We start from the raw sequence: 27285 nt of genomic DNA, 5'->3' as shown, positions 1-27285 counted from the left end.
TGTTTCAGACGCAAGGAGAGTCTCTCCTGGGTTTAATTACTATTAGAATCAATTTGTTAAGGTGAGTGCGTGACTATGAGCTTATCTGAGCGATTGGGTTGTGTGATGATATGTAGGTGTGGTGAATGTGTTTTGGGTGAATTGTTCAATGACTGGTTTGTTTGTATTGTATTCGTGATTATACCTTTTTATTTGCTTGTGTGTATAGCTCGTAGATGGGAGGATCGCCTCACTAAGTATTTATGATAATACTTACGCATCTCATTGTGTTGTTGATGCAGGTAAAGATAAAGTGTGATTGTGGAATCATGGCAAGGAAGAGAGGATGATCTAGGAACTCGTTTGTTTTATGTTTGGTGTTTTTGTTTATTGGAACCCGGTTAGGATTGTCAGTTATTCTTGGTTTTGTTGATCGAATTATTTATTTATTCATAAAATAGTATTTCTGACTTGCGGTTTAATTATTATGTTATTGGTTGGTTTAATTAGATATTTATGGGAATATTTAATTATATATATTTTTCTTAAAAATGGGTCGGGTTGTTTCAATTTGGTATCAGAGCGATTACGGTTCTAGGATGTGTAGAAAAATTAATTGATGAATTATTTTCCTGTTGATTGATGTGGGATGAGCTAGGGTGTTAGCATATTGAGGATTGATTATGGAGTGTTTAGTCAATTGTGTGTTGTTGGAGTCCTAGCATCATCTTCTCCGAGCCTTAAATGAGATTCCACGGTAAGTTGTTTGTGATATATTCGTTTGTTTTAGTTTCTTAGCCATTTGTTCTTGAGTAGCCTAGATGGTTAGAGGAGCTGGAGTTCGTGGTCGTGGTCGTGGTCGTGGTCGTGGTCGCGGTAGGCGACGAGTCCTCGAGGGTACCGGCGAGAATAATGGCCACAGTGCCACAGTTGAGCAGAGTGTGGGTTCGCAACCTGAGTTTGTGGAGCCCGGGGTTAGGAACGGTCTTGGTGCCGATATAGCTGGTGCAGCCGGAGTGGGGGCTGGTGGAGCTGGTGTCGGTACCGGTGTGCATGCCGTTGGTGCTGAGGGTCCAGGAGTGATGGGTGCCGCAGCCGGAGGAGCCCAGGTTCCAGAGGTTGGTTTGGCGGGCCTGTTGAGGCAGTTGTTGGAGCGGTTACCAGGTGTGGTACCAGTGGAGGCTCCAGTTGCGCCACGAGTGGCAGAGGTGCAGCAGCGGGCTGCGGTTGCTGAGGAGGTTCCATCTTATTTGAGGATGATGGAGCAGTTGCAGAGGATTGGCACCGGGTATTTTTCTGGTGGTACTAGTCCTGAGGAGGCCGACAGTTGGAGGTCGCGGGTTGAGCGGAACTTCGGTTCGAGCAGATGCCCGGCGGAGTATCGGGTAGATCTAGCAGTGCATTTTCTAGAGGGGGATGCACATTTGTGGTGGCGGAGTGTGACTGCCAGGAGGAGGCAGGCGGTAAGTCTTGGGCAGATTTCGTGGCTGAGTTTAATGCCAAGTACTTTCCGTAGGAGGCGCTCGACCGTATGGAGGCGCGTTTTCTTGAGCTGACACAGGGTGAGCGGTCGGTTCGGGAGTATGACCGGGAGTTTAACCGACTCTTGGTGTATGCGGGTCGGGGCATGGAGGATGACCAGGCCCAGATGAGGAGGTTCTTGAGGGGATTTCGACAAGATTTGAGGGTGCGGTGTAGAGTATCGCAGTACGCCACGAAGGCGGCACTAGTGGAGACGGCTGCTGAGGTAGAGGAGGACCTTCAGAGGCAGGAGGTGGGAGTGAGCCCAGCGGTACAACCGAAGAAGACTCAGTAGCAGGTGGCACCTAGCAAGGGCAGCTAGCCTGCGCAGGGGCAGAAGAGGAAGTGGGATCATCCTTCCAGAGCTGGACAGGGTGGTCGTGCAGGATGTTTTTCTTGTGGGAGCCTTGACCACAAGGTGGCGGATTGCACGCAGCGAGCTGAGACGAGGGAGTGCTACCACTGCAGGGAGAGGGGACATCTCAGGCCGAATTGTCCTAAGTTGCAGCGGATGGCAGTGGCAGTGGTACAACCGGCATTGCAGCATGGAGCGCAGGTGCAGCAGGTGCAGCAGGGAGTGCAGCAGTTGGCACATATTACACTACGCGTGAGATAGGCGGTACCAGCAACATAGCGATTACTGGTATGATTTCTGAGACTCAGACTTTGTGAATTATTTCTGTTGTTTTGGATATCATTGTTTTGTGATGAATGTTAGGGTTCTTAGCACATGAGGTTTGTGTAGGGACCTTATTAGTGGGCGGTGTAGAGGCCAATGTGTTGTTTGACTCTGGAGCATCGCATTGCTTCATTACCCCGGAGAGTGCCTCGCGCGGCAACATCTGTGGGGATCCTGGTGAGCAGCTTGGAGCCGTCAAGGTTGCTGGAGGGCAGTTTCTAGCGGTTCTGGGGAGAGCGAAGGGTGTGGATATTCAGATTGCAGGGGAGTCAATGCCAGCAGATTTGATTATCAGCCCTGTAGAGTTGTATGATGTTATTCTGGGAATGGATTGGTTGGATCATTATAGAGTACATCTTGACTGCCACCGTGGGAGAGTTTCTTTTGAGCGGCCAGAGGGAAGGTTGGTTTATCAGGGAGTGAGACCTACCTCAGGGAGTCTCGTCATCTCAGCAGTGCAGGCAGAGAAAATGATCGAGACTGGATGCGAGGCTTACCTGGTGACGATATCTATGCCGGAGTCTGTGGGGCAGGTAGCAGTGAGCGACATTCGGGTTATTCAGGAGTTCGAGGATGTGTTTCAATCGTTGCAGGGATTACCACCATCACGGTCTGATCCTTTCACGATTGAGTTGGAACCAGGGACAGCGCCGTTGTCTAAGGCACCCTACAGGATGGCTCCAGCAGAGATGGCAGAGCTATAGAAGCAGCTAGAGGATTTGTTGGGTAAGGGATTCATTCGTCCTAGTACTTCACCTTGGGGAGCGCCGGTGTTATTTGTGAAGAAGAAGGACGGGAGTTTCCGCTTATGTATTGACTACCGGAGGTTGAACCGGATCACTGTGAAGAACAAGTACCCTTTGCCAGGGATCAATGAGTTGTTGGACCAGTTGAGGGGTGCTACTTGTTTCTCCAAAATCGATTTGACGTCGGGTTATCACCAGATCCCGATAGCGGAGGCAGATGTTCGCAAGACTGCTTTCAGGATGAGATATGGACATTTTGAGTTCGTGGTGATGCCTTTCGGGTTGACTAATGCACCTGCAGCGTTCATGAGGTTGATGAACAGCGTGTTCCAGGAGTTTTTGGATGAGTTTGTGATCATCTTTATTGATGACATTCTGGTGTATTCTAAGAGTCCTGAGGAGCATGAGGTACATCTGAGGAGAGTGATGGAGAAGCTACGGGAGCAGAAGTTGTTCGCTAAGTTGAGTAAGTGTAGTTTCTGGCAGAGAGAGATGGGTTTTTGGGTCACATTGTTTCTGTAGAGGGAGTTTCAGTGGATCCAGAGAAGATTGAGGCTATCAGAGATTGGCCTAGACCGACGAATGCCACTGAGATCAGGAGTTTTCTTGGGTTGGCAGGGTATTACAGGAGGTTCGTCAAGGGGTTTGCGAGTATGGCACAACCGATGAGTAAGCTGACAGGGAAGGATGTTCCTTTTGTGTGGTCACCGGAGTGCGAGGAGGGTTTCGTGAGCCTGAAGGAGATGTTGACGAGTACACCAGTGTTAGCATTGCCAGTGCATGGAGAGCCTTACATGGTGTATACTGATGCCTCGGGAGTTGGTTTGGGTTGTGTTCTAATGCAGCGTGGGAAGGTTATTGCCTATGCATCACGGCAGTTGAGGAAGCATGAGGGCAACTATCCTACTCACGATTTGGAGATGGCTGCAGTAATCTTTGCCTTGAAAATTTGGAGGTCTTATCTTTATGGCGGGAAAGTGCAGGTGCTCACGGATCATAAGAGTTTGAAGTATATCTTCACTCAGCCAGAGCTGAACCTGAGGCAGAGGCGATGGATGGAGTTGGTGGCTGATTATGATCTGGAGATAGCTTACCATCCTGGTAAGGCTAATGCGGTTGCAAACGCGTTGAGCCGTAAGCGCGTGGGCGCGGCTCTAGGGCAGAGTGTTGAGGCCTTGGTGAGTGAGATTGGTGCTTTGCGATGTGTGCTGTGGCACGAGAGCCATTGGGATTGGAAGCTGTGGATCGAGCAGATCTTCTGACTAGAGTTCGGTTGGCTCAGGAGAAGGATGAGGGGTTGATTGCGGCTTCTAAGGTAGAGGGCTCTGAGTATCAGTTTGCAGCTAATGGGACTATCCTTGTGCATGGGCGAGTTTGTGTGCGTAAGGATGAGGAGTTGCGACGGGAGATCATGAGTGAGGCACATGCGAGCATGTTTTCCATTCATCCAGGAGCGACTAAGATGTACCGAGACCTCAAGCGGTACTATCAGTGGGTCGGGATGAAGAGGGATGTAGCTAATTAGGTTGCAGAGTGCGATGTTTGCCAGTTAGTTAAGGCTGAGCATCAGGTGCCAGGTGGCATGTTGCAGAGTTTACTCATTCCTGAGTGGAAGTGGGATTTTATCACGATGGATTTTGTGGTTGGGTTGCCTGTGTCGCGAACCAAAGATGCTATTTGGGTGATCGTGAACCGTCTGACTAAGTCAGCACATTTTCTGGCCATCAGAAAAACCGATGGAGCGACGGTGTTGGCTAAGAAATATGTGAGCGAGATTGTGAAGTTGCATGGAGTACCTGTGAGTATTGTGTCAGACAGGGATTCCAAGTTTACTTCTGCATTTTGGAGAGCCTTTCAGACAGAGATGGGTACTAAGGTGCAGATGAGCACGGCTTATCATCCATAGACAGATGGGCAATCTGAGAGGACTATTCAGACGCTTGAGGATTTGTTGCGGATGTGTGTCTTGGAATGGGGAGGTCATTGGGCGGATCACTTGAGTCTGGTAGAGTTTGCTTATAACAATAGCTATCAGGCGAGTATTGGGATGGCTCCTTTTGAAGCGTTGTACGGGAGGCCATGCAGGACACAGTTATGCTGGACCCGAGTGGGGGAGAGGAGCATATATGGTGCAGATTATGTTCAGGAGACCACGGAGAGGATCCGGGTTCTTAAGCTGAACATGAAGGAAGCTCAGGATCGACAGCGGAGTTATGCTGACAAGAGGAGGAGAGAGCTTGAGTTTGAGGTTGGGGACAGAGTGTATCTTAAGATGGCCATGTTGCGAAGTCCGAACAGGTCTATCTCAAAGACTAAGTTGAGTCCGAGGTACATGGGTCCGTTCAGGATTGTTAAGAGGGTGGGACCAGTGGCATACAGGTTAGAGTTGCCTGATGTTATGCGTGCGTTTCACAAGGTCTTTCATGTGTCGATGTTGAGGAAGTGTCTTCACAAGGATGATGAGGTGTTGGCTAAGATTCCAGAGGATCTTCAGCCCAACATGACTTTGGAGGCGAGACCAGTGAGGGTTCTCGAGAGGAGGATCAAGGAACTTCGGCGGAAGAAGATTCCTTTGATCAAAGTCCTGTGGGACTGCGATGGTGTGATAGAGGAGACTTGGGAGCCAGAGGCGAGGATGAAGGCAAGGTTCAAGAAGTGGTTCGAGAAGCAAGTTGCTGCATGAGTTTGCCTTTCCTTGGTTTCCAGTTTCAGTGTTGTTGAGTTTTTGAGCTTTTGAGTTGTTGTTCTTATTTCTCTTTCATTTGTATTTTCGTTTGGAGTTGTAACGATCATGACAGTTGATGATTAATAAGATGAGTATTTTTTTTCTTGGATTTGACTTGAGTTGTCTTATTTAAGAATGTGTTGTGCGGTTTCCAAAAATGGGAAGTTTCCTAGAAAGGACTTGTCTATTTTTGGAAAGTTTGAGTAAACAACCTAAGAGAAAGGTGTGTTTACGAGATGGCCGGGAGTTGGTCATAAGGATGTTCTCGAGGGGATATGATGGATGGTGAGGCATAGAGGTGTCTTACGCGAATCCATGAGAGAGTCTGGAGATATGCTCGGAAGCGTTTAGTATTGTTGCTCGAGGGACATGAGGGTCCCAACGACTCGTGAGGAGCGGGTATGCTCCTGAGGTACCGGTAACTGGAGGGACATGGTGTCTTTAGAGGACGAGGGGTACGGTGGCTTCGGGTGACGATCCGAGAGCACGCTTTAGGGTGACGACCCGGGAGTGAGTTTTGTGGTATTATTTTCTCCAAGTGTCGTAATTCGATGACTTTGTGGCTGAGAGTGAGCCGACACAACTCAGGGTTTGAGTTTGAGTGGGGAAGATAATATGTGTGATACCCGAGATACCGTAGGCCGAGGCCTGAGAGTGACGGTTTATGCTCGAAGATTGCGGTCTAAGAGTGGAGAGTGAGTTGTGAGCAACAATGACTAGTAAATCGTGAGTATATCGACTGGATAGAGAGACCTAGAGGGGGTCTGGTTGGAGGGAGTGCGGACTGTAGTGATGGTTGCACGGAGTTCCTCAGAGTGGAAGGGTGAAGCTAGATTCGAGGACGAATCTATGTTAGTGGGGGAGAATTGTAACGCCCGTGAACAGGAAAATCGGTTAGGGTTTGTTTTTAAATCATCCGGTTTAATTGGTTGGGTTAATTGGAAACCCTAAAGTGTGCCTATAAAAGAAGGAAACTCGAACTTAGGGTTTTAGTTAGCCACTTTTCGTTTTATAAAGGAGAAAAAGAGAGAAAAGGAGAAGGAGCAGAATCGTTAGGGTTTGGGAGTAATCAGTTTCGTCATATCAAATCGTGGTAAAAGGTAACGAAATTTGGTAGAGTTATTCCCAAGTCCTTTATCGTTATTCTCCAGTTTACAGAATTGAATTTGGATTAAAATTGGTTGAGTTATTCGCAGTTTCCTGAGACACGTTTTCTCAGACGCGAATTAGGACCAGCGAAGATTGAAACTGAGATCGTGGTCTCGTCTGTTTTCCGATCGGCACGAGATTTTGTGGGCAGCTTTGTGACGTCTGCAGCTAGGATTTCACCGGAGCGATTGAATAGTTAACGGTTAGCTCTGCTAATATAACTTTATCAATGTGCTCTGCTTTGGTCAACTTACACTTTGAATTCAGCCAAATTAGTCTATGAGCATGAGGCAGTCATCTTTTTTGAAACTTTATAGTATACATAGCTGCAATTATAATGAAAACATAATAATTATTATAGTTATCAAAAATAATATTAGAAATAATATAAGAGTAAATGAAACGCATTAAAAACTTCTTACATGTACTTGTCTTCCCTAATAGTTTTTTTTTTAGTTAAATCAAGCATCAGATAATCAAGTTTCATTTTGAAAATCTTGCATATAATCTCGGGTCTATCATCAGCACTCAAGTTTTGCTCACCACAAAACCTAATCAGCTCTGGCCACTTTGAATTGCACGTGAATATGATAAAATAATCTGGAAACCCAAAATGTTTACACAATGCCATCCCATCCAAATACATGTTCCTCATATATGTAGGACCACCTGTAAAAGTAGCTGGCAAATAACATGCTAATCCTTGATCTTTCAAATCACTATTTCCTTCCTCTGAAGCCTTTTGCAAAGAATTGTAATTATCTGCCCTCAAACTACTATGGTTAAGTTTGATGTAACTAAACCGGTTAGATTCTATTGCTGTATAAGAATCCACCAAGAATTACTGCCATAGCCTTCTCGACCTAAGTAAAATATGCTTCTCATATTTTCTTTCGTGAATTTTGAAGGCAAATCATTGCCTTATAGATATGCACTTGTTCTTCGTTTTTTTACCAGACCCTGTTTGATGTTTCTCAATGTCTGTACTGAATCCATCTTCACCATAAGGGAACAAAAGAGAATATTGTAAAGGAAGATAACATGGAAGAATTTCACTAATTCTTTGTAGTTTCCCTGATTTCTCTAGCACTATTATATCTCTGCTTGGCATATCTATAGTGAAATCTCCTGGAATCAACATGGCTACCTCTGATGCCTTTGGTACATTATACACACTGCCATCCTTTTCCCGTTTACTAACTATTCTCATATGCAAAGTCACTAGCAATCCGTAAGTGTCATACATAAGGGTTGATACTATTTAGCAATTTGATCACAACATCAATAATTTCCTTTCTCAACTCTTTCTTTTTATACTTGTCAGCATTAACACCATTACTATTAAGAATCAAATAAGTCAAATTTAGAACAGTAACAAATATTAAAACAACATAAATGTTATATACAAAAATATTAGTAACACTATAAAGAATGGACTCACCTGAAGGCTTCCGATCTGTTATCAACTTCATTCTCTTTGACTACAATATATAACTATATAACTGCATGAACTTTGGAGGTATATCATTGTCTGGTTTCAAACTCCCTATCCTATGGTAATTCTCTCCGCGAATCTGGAACATTTGAGGACCACCACTGGCTCTAACACTATTTTTTGTATCACCACCAAGTGATGTAAAAGAAAATATCATATTGTAAGCCCTGATATTTTCTCTGAAATGTCTACTGATTTCATCGTCATTGGTTAGCAATGTATAAAGTAATTCTGGTGAATTTTTAAGAAAAGGTAACTTCACTTGACCTTGCAAACAACATGATGTAAACTTGGGCTTCTTATTCTTGACTGTCTTTTTAATACGCTCACCATGCCACATTATATCTCTACAATATTCACATGAGTAAATAGGATCACCATGATCAATGTATACTGCATTTAAAATCATAAAATGTTAAATATAGAGGATACACAGAGTACTAATATATAATCATACATGTTTTGTTTTTTCTTGAATGCATATTAAATTGACGCTCAAAACTGTTTATTATAGGATCACCATTGATTGAACATTTAAAAAAGTTTATTATAATTCATTTACAAAGTTTATTGAATATAACACACCGTAAGAATGTTTCTCTATATTTTCATTAGAGGTACGACATCTCAGGCCAAAAGTGGCAAGCAAACTCTTCTTAAGATCATCCAAAAACTTATAATTTTGTTTTTAACCAGTTCAGTAACCTTGACACCTTTTGTTTGTAGTTGGTATATGAATCATAATCAACTTCATCTTGAAAACCATTTTCAAGATCATCATATATATCATACTCTGAACCTAAAAATAAGAAAAGTTCATTATACATCCCATACTATAGTTTATTTTAACAGTGAAGAATAAGGAAATCATTATAGTTATGCTTAATATTTACCATCTGTTTTTCCATTACTGTCACATTCTCCTAAATTCATTTGATTTCCTGATTGCAGAAATTCAAGAAGAATGGGATCATCGGTTCAGTCTCCTCGTCCACAATGTGTGACATCATTTATCTAAAGTGGAATGTCATTGGTAAATTTTCTAAACAATCTTTTATCTTTAGACGGGTTTGATGTCTCACCTCCAAATTAGTTGTTGTGAATGAAGAACTTAGGTTGGAATTTGGTCTATGATTTCCTGAATATAACAAAACGTTAGATAGTATTAACTAACATCAGACTCACCAAGTTGTAAACCATGACTTACCAAACGGATACTGAGAATCATTTGCATGTGAAGGTAGATAATCATCATATGTTAATTGCCTTCGATATGATTGAATAGGACTTCAAAAATCGATTCCTGCTGGCATTGTTAATATTTATAAATAAATCTTGTTAAATGTAGTTATGTTATATAGGACAACCTACAAAGCTTAAATATATATTATAGATTAATCATTAAACTTAACTTGTTTTTGATGTTAAACATGACTCCTAAGTGCCAGGCGTTTGGCTAATGCTTGGTGTATGAACTCTTTGATTTGTAATATCACTTAGAACCCTCTTAAAAACAGAACTAACTGGCAGTGATTTCTTCACACTTGGTCGATTGAATGATGGGGGTGTATTTTCAGAAGTTTCTTCATGTCTAAACCACTTATCAATTGGGTTTTGAATAACATTAGACAAATCTGAAGATTGAGTTTCAAGATTTTTTTTTCTTTTTGACATGGAGAACAAAGAACAGATACCAGTGAAAACGTGATAGCTAAACACTCGAAACCTTATGAGAAATGACTTTTCTATAATATGTTAACCTAGTTATGTGTTATTTTCTTTGTTCTCCAGCCAGAAAAGATTGACAGAATATTTGCTGTTATGTTATTTAACTAAACTGATTAAGATATCAACTATTTATATGGAAACAGTTTATAAACTTTGTTATTTTGTTTTCTTAAAGAAAATTTTATGTAAATTTGCTAATCTATGAAGATCCTTTTTTCCTTTTTAACAGAGGTCGAGCACTAAAGGAAATATTAGTTCTTGGGAGAGTCTTTCTTGGTATGAATTCTCTCAAGTGTATAAGCTATGACTACTTATTTGAAGGTAAATTCTTGTTTTTTTAATAAGAACTAAGTTATTAACGTTTCGCTTGAAACTTTTGATTTTCACATAGATTAAGATTCATAAAATAAAACATTCTTAATCAATTACAAAATAGATTAGAATCTATACTATTAAGAGAGATAGAAAGAAACAGAAAGAACAGAGTTTAACTTAAAAAAATAAAAACCAAACACACACTTCAGAATAGCTCTAGTTCTCCTCAACGATCTCCATCATTACATCGTCCTAATCATCTTCATTCATGTATTCGCGGCTGCATTTCAAAATCATCTTGGGAATTAGTTACGTTAACAATTAAAGTTTCAAAAAAGCCAAAATATAGTTACTTACAGGTAATTTGGAATATCAGTTTCATCGAATTTAGGATCGATGTATAGCTTTGAGAAGCCAAACTCACTGTGGACAACATTCTTACCTGTAAAATTTAAAAAACATGTTAACATTATAATGAAGACATAATCTTTAGTATTATTTAAAAGTCAAATTCAAAGTAATGACCATGATAATTTGTGATTCTCCAGTTTTGGAGAACATCGACAATTGGTTCATAATTGTAAGTAATCAAACTGATTCTATTTGACCAGTGGTTCACAAAACCACTCACACATCTGTCCAACAGCAATACACCTTATCTTTTTTCCCCTAGAAAGAAAACTCAATATCATCACTAACCACATCATTAATGATTATCTTCTAAGAGTAGAAATAGACTAAAATATTGTTCCTTAAGAAAAGACTTATATATTGTCCGCAATCGTGAATTTCACATATCTTGCTTGATAATCTGTCACTCTTTGACGACAGACAAATGGGAATCTCCTAATGTTAGAAACCCTTGTAATAATACCCATTGCATCTGAAACAACAAATATAATGTAAGTTAAGAGAGTAAACATGACATAAATTTGAAAATAAGTTATAAAAAACAGAGTACCATATGATATCAAATAGAAAATAAGAGATTACAAGATAGAAATTCCATATCTTGCGGTGCATCATTTTTAACATCAATCGGAGCCACAAACTCAAAAAATCTACTTGTTGAAAGATATATTTTTAAATATATCTTTTTAAGTGTAATCGCCAAGTTTGTTATTTATACGAACTTAATATATTAGAGAGTATATTCTAAGAATATTTTTGTTAAGATATCATATATTGTTATGGAAAGAGTATATACATATTGATACTATATAGGTAATTTGAATTTTGTCTTGTATTGGAGGTTTCAATGTATTGTAATTTTTTTTTATGTAATAGAACTTGAATTAAATTTACTAATTTCTTAACATATTTTTCTCTTTTTACAGAAGAAGAGCTAAAGAGTGGAACTCTTCATTTCCTTCTAAGGTTAGATACTAATAACTCTTAGATTGTATAAGAAAATGCTCTGTAAATATGAACTAAGTTATAACCAAAATAAAATAACCGGAAATTTAATATTTTGACATAAATTTGAAACTCAAACTCTTATGAGTAACTTGCAACATCAAATAGGAGAACTGGAAACTGAAACCATAAAAAAAAAAAAAATAACACAATGTATGATAATTCAAATAAACATTCCAACAATAGTTCATCATATAAAATCAAAATCAACTTAGAAATAATAAGTTTGATTTTTAATAACGATGTAAATTGCTTCTACAAATCATTGGAAAGACGAATCTGACTCTTGGATTAGTTCTCAACAACATATTCAATCTTCCCTTCAACAGACCCATCATCTTCACATGCAAACCAATTGTTGTAACAAAAAAAAAAAACATGTCATTTTGATTTGAATAGTTAGTATCTAATTAACAAAACCAATTTATCTAATGTCTTTCACATACATGTATTGTGTAACATCAAAATCTGGAAAAGATTCCTCAATGAAGATCTTTGAACACTCATGCTCACTGATTAAGGCCTTAGATCCTAGAACATTTATAAAATATTATGGTGCTTAGTTATAGGTCACAAGGTTTAACATCATAAAGGAATATGACTAACATATTCACGAATTTTCTATAACCTTTAAAATTAGAGGCTCTCGAGAACCGGAGGACTGTTGTGATTGGCTCGTAGTTATAAGTTACCAAACCAATAAGTCGATAAAACTTTGTTATGATCCTATCACTACAACCAACCAAAATACGAATTTACCATACTACAAATATGTGTATGTTCCTAACGAATTTCAATATCAATATACATATTACTTGTTAACTTACAGATTATCTCTGATGGTAAATGTCACATATTTGGCCTCATAGTCTGTTTCCCCTTCACGATAGCCAATAGCATCTAACAATAACAACAAAGCAAACAGATACTTATAAATCTTAGTACTAAGGAAATACAATTGCAAGAAAGCATAAACTATATACAATTACCAGTTACATAATCCTCAGATTCAGATTCGACTTCATTAGCATGGATGAATTGGAGAGAACTTTCATCAGATCTATCACTTACAAGCCACATTTTTGTGTGCCACAGAAACTCGTTTTCATAATTAAATGATGAGTACTTAGGTATTAAAGTTGCTCTCTTCAATTGGAAGTCAGCAATGCAATATCACTTTCCTTCAAATAGGCTAGGCTTGTAATTGTTCAAATAATCCCCCCAAGGTACTCTAGCGTCAATTCTGGTTCCCTGAATAAAAAGACAAACATATAAAATTCTTTGAACTATAATAAAAACCAAAAACCAAAATAGGAAACCAAAAAGATTGTTTACGCACAAACCTGCACATCACAGAGGATCATGGTAGTAGGAGTTCCAAAGATCATAGACTTATTGTCCCAGATGCTTAAGATTTTCACGTATAGGACATGATTGTTCTTGTGTAAACTTAAGTCACGGATATAGTTTGTGTCAGCCAATGGAAGTTTGAATGATTTGATACAAATTTTAGAGAGAGGATAGATTGACTGAAGTTAACCTAATCTTTGTCTTATATATATATTGAATGGAGATGAAAGTTGAAATGATTCAGTGAATCTAAAGGTTTCCATATAATATAACCGTTCAAATCCTTTAGTCAATATATAAGTATTTGCTAACCGATTCTGTAGCCAATACAAAAAAAAATAGAAAACAAATTTGCTAATGATTGTTGATATGTTAAGTAGATAATGATGATAAAGTATTTGGATTCAATAGACATATAAATAATGATTGCTTATGTTTTAGATCCGAAAGGAATTCTTCAGTATTTAATCTAAACAATTTAGTAAAAATACTAACATCGTTGTCTTACTATAATTTCAGGAATTTGAAGTCGGAGAAGATAGCACACTGAATTAAGGTAATAGGATTCTTCTTTTACTCTAGTCATTTTAGTTATCATGGGTGGTAATCCATTTCATGCTAGAAGTTGGTAAAGATAAGCAAACATAAGCACAATACTATAAAGTAGTCACAGAAAATCCAACTTATAACAGAAGAAAATAAACATAGTTCATAAAGCATAGCACAATTGTTTTCTCATAATTCAAATTGTAAATCGATAACTTAGAAATTGGACTCCACACTCTCCATGAAAATGTCATCATCTTCATAATCTGATCCTGCAAAGTTACGCCTACAAAACAGATACCAAAAACAAACAAAGTTAATATCTATATATTCTACATATGGAATAAACGATGCTTAAGAATAAGGATGTAGATTACAGATAGTTGTTCTTGTCGATTCCTCGGAAATTTGGATCAATGTGAACTTTTGAACAACCATAAACACTTATCAGGCAGGGATTTCCTGTTATACAATCACACTATTCAGTAAATTCTAAATCTTAAATGGATTGAACAAAATCTGAATAAGAAGTAATAAGAAAATAACCTTCAAACTCTGAAATTTTCCAAAAACGCAGAATAATCATCACAGGCTCCATCCTAAAATTAACATCACTTATTTTCTTATACCATTTTCTTTTAAACTCATCACAAGACCTTCCTACAGCGACACACTTCATGTACTGGGACCTAAAATATGAAGTGAACTAAATAAATAAACCAAAAGATCACAGGTTCATACTGAATGTATTATAGTTTGAAAACTTACACAGTATCTTTAATTGTAAAAGTTAGGTATCTGGATTCATAGTCACTTTCCCACTCCCTCTTCACCCAAGGTATTTTCCCAATTGGTGAGACTGATTCAATGACTCCCATAGCATATGAAATTGTATAATAACCAAGTGTTAAGAATACTTTGTTTTGAGTGGTTAGCCGATCAAAGTACAAAACAAAAACTAAAATACTCACCAACAACAAATTTCTTTTCAACAGGAGCTGCATTTTTGATCTGATAGAAATCAAAACACTCAGTGAAATGACATCTTACCTCAGGAGCAACATGTTCCATTGTAGTCTTTCGTAAAAACTAAATTTGGAACACATGAGAAGAGAATCTTTCAAGTGGGTTAGCTACAACCACTTCAAAGTTTGAGAGTAGATACCATTTTCCTTCTCTTAGTGTGGAAATCATTTCTTCTTTGTATGCATGTAGAGGAGACAATGCATCGATTCGATGTCCCTGAGATCATATATAAAATCTCATCAAATCTGTTATGGATGTTTATATTCAAGAGATCCGGTAAATAACAACAATTATAGAAATAAAAACTTTCAATATAAGTTTCATACCTTCTCATCAACTAAAATCATAGTAGGTTCTTCCCCGAAGTAATTAGGAGGCCAATTCCACAACCTCAGTAGCTTAACAAAGACAAACCATTATGTTTTTTTAGGACGCAAATCAGAGAAGTTCTTGAAGTTTGTCATTGAAGAAAAACTCTTTTTCTTCTCTACTATTTTTTCTTATGTGGAAGATGAATGAGATAAGAAGAGAATCTATTAATCTTTCCAATAAACGTAACTTCTTATTTTTTGGAAATAATTATATCAGAAATGAATTTCAAATTTTTGCCAATGAATGATTACTTTTTTGAATTTAGACAGCTTCTTTTGAGGGTTTCCAGATCCAATGATTTGGTTTATTTTTGAAAATTCAGATTTAACAATTATATTTCTGATATATCACATCTTACGTTTCAAAAATTATTTAATATACCATGCAAGTATATTTACTCTAAAATTCCAAAGATCTTTTGATGTTTTCATCTGTTTCAGTATAATTTAGAGACCGATTCTTTGCTTTTCAATAAGAAAATAAAGTTAGGATAAAGAGTATAAATATATAGTAGAACAAAGAAAGTGAAAACCAGAAATAAAATCTCTCAAAAAAATAGCAATACATGTAAATGTATAAAGCAGCATAAAAATTGAAAATGGTTTTAATACTTATTGAAAAAGATAAACAAAGTCAGAAGGTTCAGACTTTTTTTTAAATCCAAAACCATAAAAAAAAAACTGTGAAAACATATAACTAATTTATTTCTTGTATCTTTTTGTCTTCACTTTGGTTGATCCTTTAGCTTTTGAGGTTTGGGGCTCAATCTCTTTAACTACTCTTTTTATAAGTACACTTCTAGCATCATTTGAAATAACTTTAACCTCATCAGCATTTTCTATTATCACATTGGTTCCAATCTCATCATCTCCATTTTCTGAGCTAACCCTAGAGCATAACTTCTTAGTAGTACTCGATTGATCAGCCATATTAGACAACGCTGTCGAACCACGCTTAGATGAAGGAGTAGACTGTTCATTGTTCGTAGCATCTGAACAGTTCTCGCTGCTATTAGTTAACATCAATTGACCCTATACAATAAAAATTGAGAAATATTATTTGATCTATGAGTACAAAACACTTAATAAGCATAACAACTTGTATTTAGGTGAATATGATCATACCTGTTCCTCAGATGGATTATACTGAGTGTCTTCAAGCAAACCTGATTCTTCTTTGGCTATGTCTGTTCCAAAATGCATCTTTGTAAATATCTTTACCACCATAAATATTGGCTTTCTCAACACTGACCAGAAAGTAAAATGTCTTTCCACACAAATTTGTGATGACATCAGGTATGATCGTAGGATCCTCAATCTATAGACTGTCTTACATTAGTACTTTTCATTCTACCATAGACATATAGCTAATACTTGAATGACAACATATATTTAATACCTCTTCATATTGTCCATCCACTAACTCTTTAGAAGTTTTTCCAATAAGTTTGGTTGCATTATTTTCAAACACCATGAGTTTAATTTCAGCTGTCTGGTCATTTACACAAATATGAAGCTTGTACGTGGAATAAAATGTATTGTACATATCAAATTAATATACACTTATAAACCTTTATATTTTCTATATACTAATAGAAACAATTTTTTTTATCTTGTACAAGATAAAAGAGTAACAGAAAACATTCTTACATTTCCTCCACATTTGTGATGCTCTCCTGACATTTGTCATTTGTCACACCAGAACTTAGGTTTCATAGGTATCCTGACCATCTTACCAGTGCTGGTTGATTTTTTAACCAGCTCAGTTTTCTGTTACATTTAGGACATCCAAAATAGAACCATCCCCAATCGGTATCAAAGGCAAAAATGGAACCAAGTATTCTCCATTGCCCAACCTAATTTTCAATACAATCACAATTATAGGTACTTAAACTAAACACAGTAATTTATGAATTAGTGGAAATATACTTACGTCTCTCCCTTGAAGTAAAGCAACAATTGTTTTGGAAGGATAATTAAAAAAATTATCTGATTTAACCTTAATGATGTCACGGTTCACATAATTATCTTGGATAGTGAGAGCAAGACCATCACTTGGGAGTCTGCAAATAAGCATTTGTCAGGTTAACATGTTTGTGAATTAAAACAGAACAAAGAAGGTCATAATATATTTTGCACTTACGATTTCACGAAGAGTTCAACCTCAGGAACATGAACTGGATTGATTATGACTTCCGAAACATCAAAAGCACTTGTAATACTAGTCGCACATAGTTAACTGAATTAGACAATATATGTTAACTAAGACATGCACATATACATCCAATATGATTACTTTAGCCATAGTTAAGGGAAGAGTGAATACCTTTAAAATTATTGATTTTAGCACTAAATACTTTACACTTTTTAAAGCAATAAATACTTTCTCAGCAAACACACCCCACAAAGTACAAGACAAACGCTCATTGCTTCAATATAGTAACAAACGATTTCAATATTACTTATTTGAAAATATAGTTATTATGAATCAAAAATTATATAAAAACAAATGAGAAGACTTGCACGAGATCTCTTTTGAAACTCTAGTTTTTTGTTCGGTTTGTTTTTAGCCATAATCTCATCCACTTTCCCCACACTGACCACTTGACCTAATATGTCTGCCATTGTAAAGAATACTCTGTTAATATTAAAATCCATTACACTTTGTTGTTTGAGTTAAGAGAATGATAGGGAATTTAGAAATACATACCAATTAGAACATTCTCATCATAACTCTCGGTCTTAACCCCAAACATTATATTAAACATAATTGTTTTCTAAAATATAATGTTTTGTGTTATTACAGAGTTGTTTTATGTTGTGACAGATAAATTTATATTACCATAAATCTGTCGTTTGATGAAAGGTTTAATAAAGAATAAAATAAATTGTTGGAATGACCTTAAAAATATTTTATGTTACGACAGATTTGTAATTTTAAATCCTTATGGTGACCGATTTATAGTAATCAATTTTTCTTGCTCTGCTTTTCAAATATTTGCAATGAGCACCTCTGTACATAGGATAAATAGATAAGGAGAGAGTAGATCTCCTTGTCTTAAACCCCTCTTTGGAATTATTAGTCCTCTAGGTTGTCCATTAAGGAGGACCCTATACTGGACAGTTGTGATACACCACATTATCCACGATATTCACTTTTCACAGAAACCCATTTTCTTTAATAATTCCTCGATAAAATTCCATTCAACCCTATCATAAGCCTTACTCATATCAATTTTGATCGCCATGAATTTTCTTTTACATGACGGATTAGTTCTTAATCCATGAAACATCTCCTGGGCAATAAGAATATTGTCTGAAATTAAACGTCCTTCAACAAAAGCAGATTGTGTTTCCGAAATAAGACTTGGAAGAATCTTCTTAAGTCTTTGACAAAGGATTTTTGAAATATTTTTGTACCTGACATTACAAAGACTAATGGGTCTTAATTCCGTCATTCGATTCGGTCGTTTCGTTTTTGGGATCAAGCATATATTAGTCGTATTTAACCGTTTATCAAAAACTCCATCTTGTAAAAAAGAGTTAACCAGAAAAAGCATATCCATTTTTATGGTAGCCCATGCTTTTTGAAAGAATAACGTTGTGATACCATCAGGCCCTGGTGCTTTTTCCGGGTGCACCAAAAACAAAGCCGCTCTCACCTCATCTTCTGTAGCAGGTGCCGTTAGGAAGTCATTTATTTGATCCGTTATTAAAGTTTTAACCTATGATAAAGATTCCGCAATATCCTGGGGATTCGACGTATTAAACAAAGTCTCAAAATAAGACATCGCTATATGTTGGATATCTTTATCCTCTGTAGACCATTTTCCATTTTCATCATGAAGTCCCGTGATCTGATTCCTAGCCCGTCTCTGTTTTGTTAGAGCATGGAAATATTTTGAGTTATTATCCCCAACCTTCATCCATAAACTCCTACTTTTCTAGTACCAATATTGTTCTTCATCTATATAGGCCTCTTTCAACCGTATTGTTAAATCCGTTATCTCCTCACTTGTTCTCGAATCATCTTTCTGTGCCGCATCTAACTCAGATTTCAATTCCTCGATTGTTTTTCTCCCGTAAGGAGGTAAGTCTTTCCGCCATTTGGAAATAGCCCGTCTACAACTAATTATTTTTTCAATAATATTACCCTCTCCTGAACCATTATCAAGGTTCCAACCATTGGAAATAGCCTCTAGTAAACCTTCTTTACCAATCCATCTCTTATCAAACCGAAAGTTGTGCTTCCCACGTGGTATCTTATCCACAATAGTAGCTATCACTGATGTATGATCTGAAGCTAACATCGGTAAATATTCAATGAACAAGTTGCAGAATAATTCATGCCAATCTTCATTAGCTAAAGCTCTATCCAACCGACACCTTATTGGTTTTTTATCCCTCCATCCCCGCCAAGATAACCAATCCCCGAGATGAGGAAATTCCAAGAGTCCACAATCTTCTATCATTAACTTAAAAGGTATAAAAGAAGATGCATGTCTTAATTTACCACCTCTTTTTTCATTGTTTTCTTTTAATTCAATAAAATCGCCTATCAAAAACCAAGGAGTATACCGCGATACACCAATCCGCGTTAACCGCTCCCAAACTTGTTCTCTGTTTTTTTGAACCGGATCTCCATAAACAAAGATAAGATTAATGGTTTTACCTTTGTAAATAGCTTCAATATCAATTAACCGATTGTTTTGAAAAATAATTGAAACATTAAAATCATTATTATAATAAAGAGCTAAACCACCATTACAACCGATAGGATCAACCGTTTTCAAATTTTTATAACCAAAATGACCAACAAATTTTTCCATATATAAAGAAGATTGTTTAGTTTCCATAAGAAATAAAAAATTGGGCCGATGTTGTTTCCACAAATCCCGAAGATAACCGATTGTTGCCTTATTTCCGAGCCCTTGACAGTTCCAGGTTAAAACTTTCATTTACCACCGTTTGGTTTTGGTGGTTTGTTCCCACCCATACCTCCCTTGACCGTGCCATGGTGTGTTGGGACATTTCCTTCATTTACTTGCTCTCCACTCGTGATACCAAACGTTTTCCGAGGTGATGAAAAAAGAAGAGCATAACGCTTTTTTGAGCTAATCCCCAGAAGTAGCGCAGTTCCTTTCCCTTTGCGAGCCGCCTCTGTATCTCCAATCTTACCCGTATCAGTTTCCTGCATCGCCATTTGCTCTGCACCAACACCTTCTTGAAGCCTTGTCGCATCCATTAATTTTTTTGCAAACTTTTCCACCTCATCAACCGGATCCTCAGGCTGCAGAGGAGAAGAGACCATTGAGTCATCTTCGTCCACCTCTTTAGTTGACATGAACACTTGTTCTCCCCGTTCAAGCTCATTAGAAAGCACCTTGTCCAAATTTTCCTCACCCGACACATTACTCAATGGAATAGAACTCTCCATGTTGTTTACTACCATTGTAGCTTCTGTAATTTCCCCCTCTTCATGGAGAACTTCCTTTGCAGTTTCTACCTCAATTGACGGCCCATCCGCATCAACACCCATTTGTGCCACCATTGACTGATCCGCCGTTGTAAATAGCGCTTTTCTAACCTGTTTTGGTTGTGAGACCTCCGTAGACTTGACTTGTGTCCCTCCTGATTCCTTAACAAACAACTCCTCAACCACTTGTTGTTTCCTCTTGCCTCCATAACCACCCACCTTTGAGAAACGAGAGTCATTGACTTGGGTATAACTAGCAAATTTTCTTGGCTGGGAAGAGGATGCGCCGTTGTGGTTCCGATCATCCTTACGGGCCTCTGAAACAGACTTACACTGGAACCCATTTGCATTCTTTCCTTCAAATGTTGAAACCTGCCTAGTGACCGCGCCTCTATAACTCTGCAGATGGTTCCCGTCTTTCTTCTCTTCAACTAGAACATGGTGCTCACTGCCCAAAGCCACATTGAAACCACAATGTTTTCATCATGACATAGACTATGACACAGCTTATAAAAGCCATAAAGCCTTTCATACTGCAAAAAACATTGTCGTCTCTTCACCATTGCTATATTCGATCTCCGTTTCGAAGCTCAGTGGTTTGAAACCATCAACCGTGACCCGAACTCTTCCAGCATCAACATCAACCGCTTGGACTGATCCCAAAGCTGCTCCTATCTCCCGGAAGGTTTGATCAGCCCAGAACTCAATTGGGACCCCAAGGACCCGAATCCAGAAAGTTAAATCCGAGGAATAATTCGGATTCAACGAAGGTGACCATCGCACCAAAGAGACCATCGCACCTGCCACCTTGCCTTCAATTTGCCAAATACGCCGAAGCATATACAACAGCGTCTTCATATCTTGCACCCGTGGATTCATACAACGCCCAATAAGGGTCTTAGAATACCCCGCAATCAGATCTGAGTTGTCAAAATGCGACAACTTTATCCTCTTTTTTGGTACCATTGAAACAGCCTTTTGTTCACCAACATTTTTACCCACCCAAGAACTCTGAGACGTTGTCAAAACCCAGCAGCAGAGAGAAAACTCACACCAATGAGAAAAACTTGAAATGACAAAATCCCTGAAGCGAGAAGATAAGAGAAAAGTCTGTGAGAAGTTGTGTTTTTGTAAGCATTCCAAGCTTCTCCTTTTATACAAAACCTCGACCCAGCAAATCTCACACCTCATTAATACCAAAAATCGTGTAATCTCCACTAGACTTGATGCCCACACCAAATCGTGAAGATAAAGAGACTGATCTTTTGCTGTAATTACCGGAGAACATAAGGAAACCATATCAACCTGAATGGTGAAGCATATCGCAATCATAATCTGGAAAATCCCCCTTTGATTCCAAAAAAAACATCTTCCTAAATTTTGACACAAGAAAACAATATTGCGAAAACTATCTTGAAGATAAGATTTATTTTGAACCCAGAATCCCAATAAATCGCCAGATCGACATATCGGTGAATCACCAATCACATCAGACCAAATCTAATCTCCGTAAAACCATTTGAGAGAAAATCTCATCTTCCTGTGGACAGACTCCATACAATGAGAGCGTAAAGATTCCCATCTCGTTGAAATCCTCATAACTTACCACAATCGAAAATCCATCCATTAGCCTTATTCCACCCAAACGATAGATCTGGGTTCCTTTCCATAAAACTGACCATAGATCCATTCCTTCAATCCTCAATAAACTGAAATTCTTCTCACGTGATAACCACCACAACAAGAAGATAAACAGCTCAAATCCTCTCTCCCCAATAAGGGCCCACCATAGCAAACCATGAACAATACCAAAATCAACCGATACAGACCAACACATGGGTTGGGTTCAAAACCCTAGAAACGTCTTTAGAATCGCCGTCGAGAGGATAATTTTTTTTTGTGTTAGGACAGAATTGTTTTATGTTGTGACAGATAAATTTATATTACCATAAATCTGTCGTTTGATGACAGGTTTAATAAAGAATAAAATAAATTGTTGGAATGACCTTAAAAATATTTTATGTTATGCCAGATTTGTAATTTGAAATCCTTGTGGTGACCGATTTATAGTTTTCTTTTTCCATGATTTTTTTAATTGAATAATACTAACTATTGTAACAGTTTTTTTATTTAGAAAATAATATTATGACAGATTTGATTTTTTTTTTGTCAATTGTTTTTAGAAATTCTTTTAAATACCACTAAAATGAGTTTTTACAAAAAACAAATACTATAATGAATTTTATTTTTCAAAAATACCACAAATCTAAAACTAAATTTAATATTCAAAACTAATTTCTACATCTTAAACACTAAACCGTACACCTAAAAACTATACCGTAAATATACATTGTCAACCCAAATATATAAAAAATTCTATAACTTCAAAAATCAATTATGGTTTTGTTTTGCATATTTTTTTGCTATAATATTATTTAAAGTGGTGGCAGTTTTTTTTCTTGTAATAACAGATTTATTAGAGCAGTTGCGATATTTACCACTAAAACATTAAATGTCAACATCTAGGGTTAATTGGTCTTTTTACACAAATTTTGTGTTAGTCTAGTTATCCATCACTAATGAGAGTCATTTTAGTTATTATTCCCCAGTTTTGAGTCAATCTGGGTAATTTTCAGTATATTTAATCAATAGCATTCTCTCATACATTTTCATCACATATAATTACATCTAATGTTTCTCCTGATGCATCTTTGGTTTGCCTCCACAGATGAAGGATCTTGACTCGGACACGCCAATTCGTTTTGAAACGCTTGACATCACTAAGCTACGTTAAACCTAAAGGTAAACTCATTGATTATGTGATAGGCTGCGAAGAAAAATAATACTGACGGAATTCATGTTATTGCTTAAGTATTTATACGGTTAAAACTTGGTTCTGAAATCCTAAATCACTACCGGATTTTTTTGATATATGAAATCATAACTAAATATACTATCTCAATAGAATATAAGAATCATACCTAATTGGTTGTGACTTGCAGAATATCTTCAAGAACTAAGAATATCTTGGAAAGGAGGCAAAATATTGAGCAAGAAATGTTAACCCGTGCGGTAATGTTTAACGCAATGGGCCAACTGTTCTCCTTGACGCCAAATGAGAAATAGAATAGAGGCCCAGTAAACGTTAATAAGAGGATCCACGCGTCATTTAAACGGGTCGGATAGTTAGGCGGCTCGGGTCGGCTGCGTAGAGCGCATATAATGACGTTTTTACCCTGATTTTTTTTTGTTTGCTTTTTTCATGTAACGTGTTTTTGGAAAATGGCTTAAATGGCTTGGAATATTTCTATCCCTCATTCTCTCTTAATAGTATAGATTACGAAGAGCGTCTTCATGTAATTTGTACTCTCTTATTGTGAGTTCTAATGATAATGATTGAAGGCTTATGTAATATTTTACAAGAGTCAATAATCTTATATTCCATATATCAAGTATTAATGAAGACCCTTGGATTAATTGGCCTTGACCAATAAGAATTATACCTAAAATCTACAGAGACTATGTATGCATATAACTTACTGAATGTTTTAACCTATTATAACCTTTTGTTTTATCTCTTTTAAAGAAAAACTCATTTATGCCTGATAAAAATAATGCATCAGTATTATTACTACGAACACATTCCTCCAACAAGTTAGAATACTTAGATAGAAGAATTTTACTATATGGAGGCTTGCAGATACTGCTTAAATTAAGTTCTTCTAAAACAAAAGAATTTTTTTGACCAATCTACAACTCAAAAGTTCTTTAATTGAATGATTGCCAACCTTGTGTAAAACTTCAATTATCATATCAGCTGGAAGATCCATTGTTTTTGAAGTTAATAAAATGAGTTTGATTTTTTTCTTCATTAATTTATAAACCTGAAGATGTATGCCGAAATGGTGGAAAGAGTAGATACGATGTTTCAATCGTGTCTGTCGAGTAAAAATTTGTGATTGTTCAAACGAGAATATACATTGAATATGTATATATTTATATATACTTACCACCTATCGAATAATATATACTTACAGAGGAAATTAAAGAGATTTAAAAATTGTGTAAGAAGATGACAACAAATAAAAGGTTAAGAAACAGACAAGTTTGTTGAATGTCATATCTTTATTTATTTTCAACTATATTTTAATAACAGTTTTAACAATACATATATTTATATGATAAGCTTGAACATCTGCAAAATTTTATTCAACAAACTTTAGGGAAATGGTTGTATATATGATTAATGTGAAGTAATGCAATTTATTTGCGTTCATTAAGTTGCGTTAAGATCTTGAATTTGACAATAAATTATGACAATATAAAGATATATATGACCATGTGATCAAGAATTCTACAACAACACCCTCCTTATACTGATATCTTTTCATCTGTATGATATTCAGTTTTATATCTTTTCATCTATTTGGTCTTATTTTTTCGGGTTGTAATAGATTAGTCCATTTTACTGAGGTACAATATATATTTAAAAATAAAAAAGAATTACTGAGATAGAACACAATTGTATGTTTATTCCTAGAATAGCATACATCTTTTTTTTATTACTCACATGTTTTTAGTACTTGTGTAATTACAGTTAACACCCTTGATTAGTTTTAATTACATATTATTTTTTAATTTGTTTGTAACTAAAAATTAAATAAAAAAACACTGATTATACATGTCATCAATCCATATCATTAACATAATCCACATCATTACTCATCTGAAACCGCATAACGTTTCGGTTTCCCTTCTTTTGGCATTTTACTATTCATCAACGGAAAAAAAAACTGTCGCTTTCTTTCTCTCTCAAAGGAACGAACTCTTTACCCTAATTCCTTCGCCGTTTTCTCTTCTCTCGTCTGTTCCGGCCGAAATTCTTACGCCGGAGTCGCATTTCTGGTATCGTGAAGTCACATCCCTGTCGCAGTCGCATTTGAACTGAACTTCTCTAAGTTCCGATAAGTATGTTTCAAAACTTTATTTCGAATTTTTCGACAAGAATCCGACATCTAAGTCAATCGCAAATGATGCCAGTCACTGAAATCGTTTTCCGATGCTTAACAATGGTTTTTAACGATGCTTAAAGATAGTTTTTATCGCCGCCGTAGATTGACATATGGTGGCCGATTTGTTAGATCTATTTGATTTGATGGCTGAGTTAACGTCTGTTTTGCCGACTGATTTATGATTTATCAATTCATCTGTGTCAATGTTTGTTATATGTTGTGATTGAGTTATGGTTTAACCTTACATCGGTGGCTGAGTTTCTGTTACGATATGGCTGAGTTTTTTTATGTTATTGCTGAGTTTCTGTTTGCTATGGCTGAGTTTTGTTTATGTTTTGACTGAGATTTTGTTATGTTATGGTTTGACTGAGTTTCTGTTACGATATGGCTGAGTTAGATTTATGTTATGGCTGAGTTATGTTATATGTGGCTGAGATTGGTTTATGTTATGACTGAGTTATGTTATCTATGGTTAAGTTAGGTTTATGTTTTGCCTAAGTTATGGTATTTGTGGCTGAGTTTGTTTTATGTTATGGCTGAGTTACTGTATGCTTACGGTTGATTTATAGTTTATCAGATGTCTGAAGACCAAGCAAGGGATTACCCTCCAAGACTTTACCGAGAGGGGCATTCTAATCTGGAGGCTAAAGCCATTAATAACAACATAAAGCTGGGAAATTTCCCTGGAATTAGAGAATAAATAGGACAAAATATATGGGATGAACTGAAAGAGACACCGCTTGGAGTAATTGCTAAGCTTGTTGATAGTCATTTTGTATGGTCTGGTAAGACTGTACATTATCTACTATGCAAACAGTTGAGAATACTGAAGAAGAAGCTTTGGTGTCTCGTGGATGGTCAACTCATCCGGTTTGGATTGAACGAATATTGCCATATCACGGATTTAAACACAGATCCACTGCCTACAGAAAAGTTTGAGCCTGAAGCGGACTACAAAGCGTTCTTCCGAGAATTGGGTGTGCCAACCGGTGAAGGTCCTAAGTTAGAAGAACTTAGGCAAGGCTTAGTAATGTGCAAAGCATGGCCTCCTGAAAATCGTAGATGATTTGGGTTATTGATTCTTCTAGCCATTAGACTTTATGGCTTGCATCCTAACTCTAGGATACCATTTGAGAGTGCCAAAAGAGTTGTTGATGACGAAGCCATGAAGACTTATCCGCACTACAAGAAAAAAGGGATAATACCACAATAATATAGTTGCAGTAATTCATCAAACCGTTGCAGATCGTGAGATTACAACAAAATTGAGACACATTTTGCATTTTTGCATTTTGGACATTGCAAATTTATAGTTATTACACATATGTTACAAAATTTACAATGAACTAGCTTTTTGCTATATATGTCGTATAAATGCAACATTTTTGTTGTAGTTATTTTGTCGTACAATTGTCACGTACGTTTGCAACTTAAATTGTTACAACCTATTGCCACATAAAATGTATAGCAAATATCATTGCAAATTTACAATGTATAAGAAAATATTGTTGCAAATTTGCAGTAATTATTTTTCCACATAAGGTTGTTGCATATATTTTATAACGATAATCAAAACAAAAATTGTAGTAAGTATGATTACTACAAATTATCTTTGTCGTATTATTACGAGAAATGTATAGTCGCAGTTCCATTGTATATTTGTAAGATTGCAGTTATTTTGGTACATTAATTTTTATCATTGTATTTTACTTTTTTGTTTGTTTTGTTTGACAAAATAGTTAGTAAATTAC

General features: G+C 36.8%; 1 protein-coding gene and 4 pseudogenes across 5 annotated transcripts; 2 read left to right on the top strand and 3 right to left on the bottom strand.

Annotated features, from left to right (window-relative positions):
- Window positions 1-800: 800 nt before the first annotated feature.
- Window positions 801-5631, top strand: AT2G11430 (annotated as a pseudogene; the record flags this gene model as incomplete). Its single annotated transcript has 1 exon — window positions 801-5631.
- A 1369-nt stretch (window positions 5632-7000) lies between these two features.
- AT2G11420 lies at window positions 7001-8539 on the bottom strand (annotated as a pseudogene; the record flags this gene model as incomplete). Its single annotated transcript has 1 exon — window positions 7001-8539.
- A 9078-nt stretch (window positions 8540-17617) lies between these two features.
- AT2G11410 lies at window positions 17618-21602 on the bottom strand (annotated as a pseudogene; the record flags this gene model as incomplete). The annotated part of the gene is made up of 1 exon: window positions 17618-21602.
- A 409-nt stretch (window positions 21603-22011) lies between these two features.
- AT2G11405 (uncharacterized protein) lies at window positions 22012-22359 on the bottom strand (the record flags this gene model as incomplete). Its single annotated transcript, NM_147292.1, has 1 exon — window positions 22012-22359. One exon carries the CDS (start codon window positions 22357-22359, stop codon window positions 22012-22014), a length of 348 nt encoding a protein of 115 aa, NP_671829.1.
- A 3752-nt stretch (window positions 22360-26111) lies between these two features.
- Window positions 26112-26730, top strand: AT2G11400 (annotated as a pseudogene; the record flags this gene model as incomplete). The annotated part of the gene is made up of 1 exon: window positions 26112-26730.
- Window positions 26731-27285: the final 555 nt, after the last annotated feature.

This window comes from Arabidopsis thaliana, chromosome 2, assembly GCF_000001735.4.
Source record: "Arabidopsis thaliana chromosome 2, partial sequence".
Lineage (NCBI taxonomy): Eukaryota > Viridiplantae > Streptophyta > Magnoliopsida > Brassicales > Brassicaceae > Arabidopsis > Arabidopsis thaliana.
Note: the sequence above shows the minus strand (reverse complement) of the source record. Positions and strands in the feature narration are given on the sequence as shown.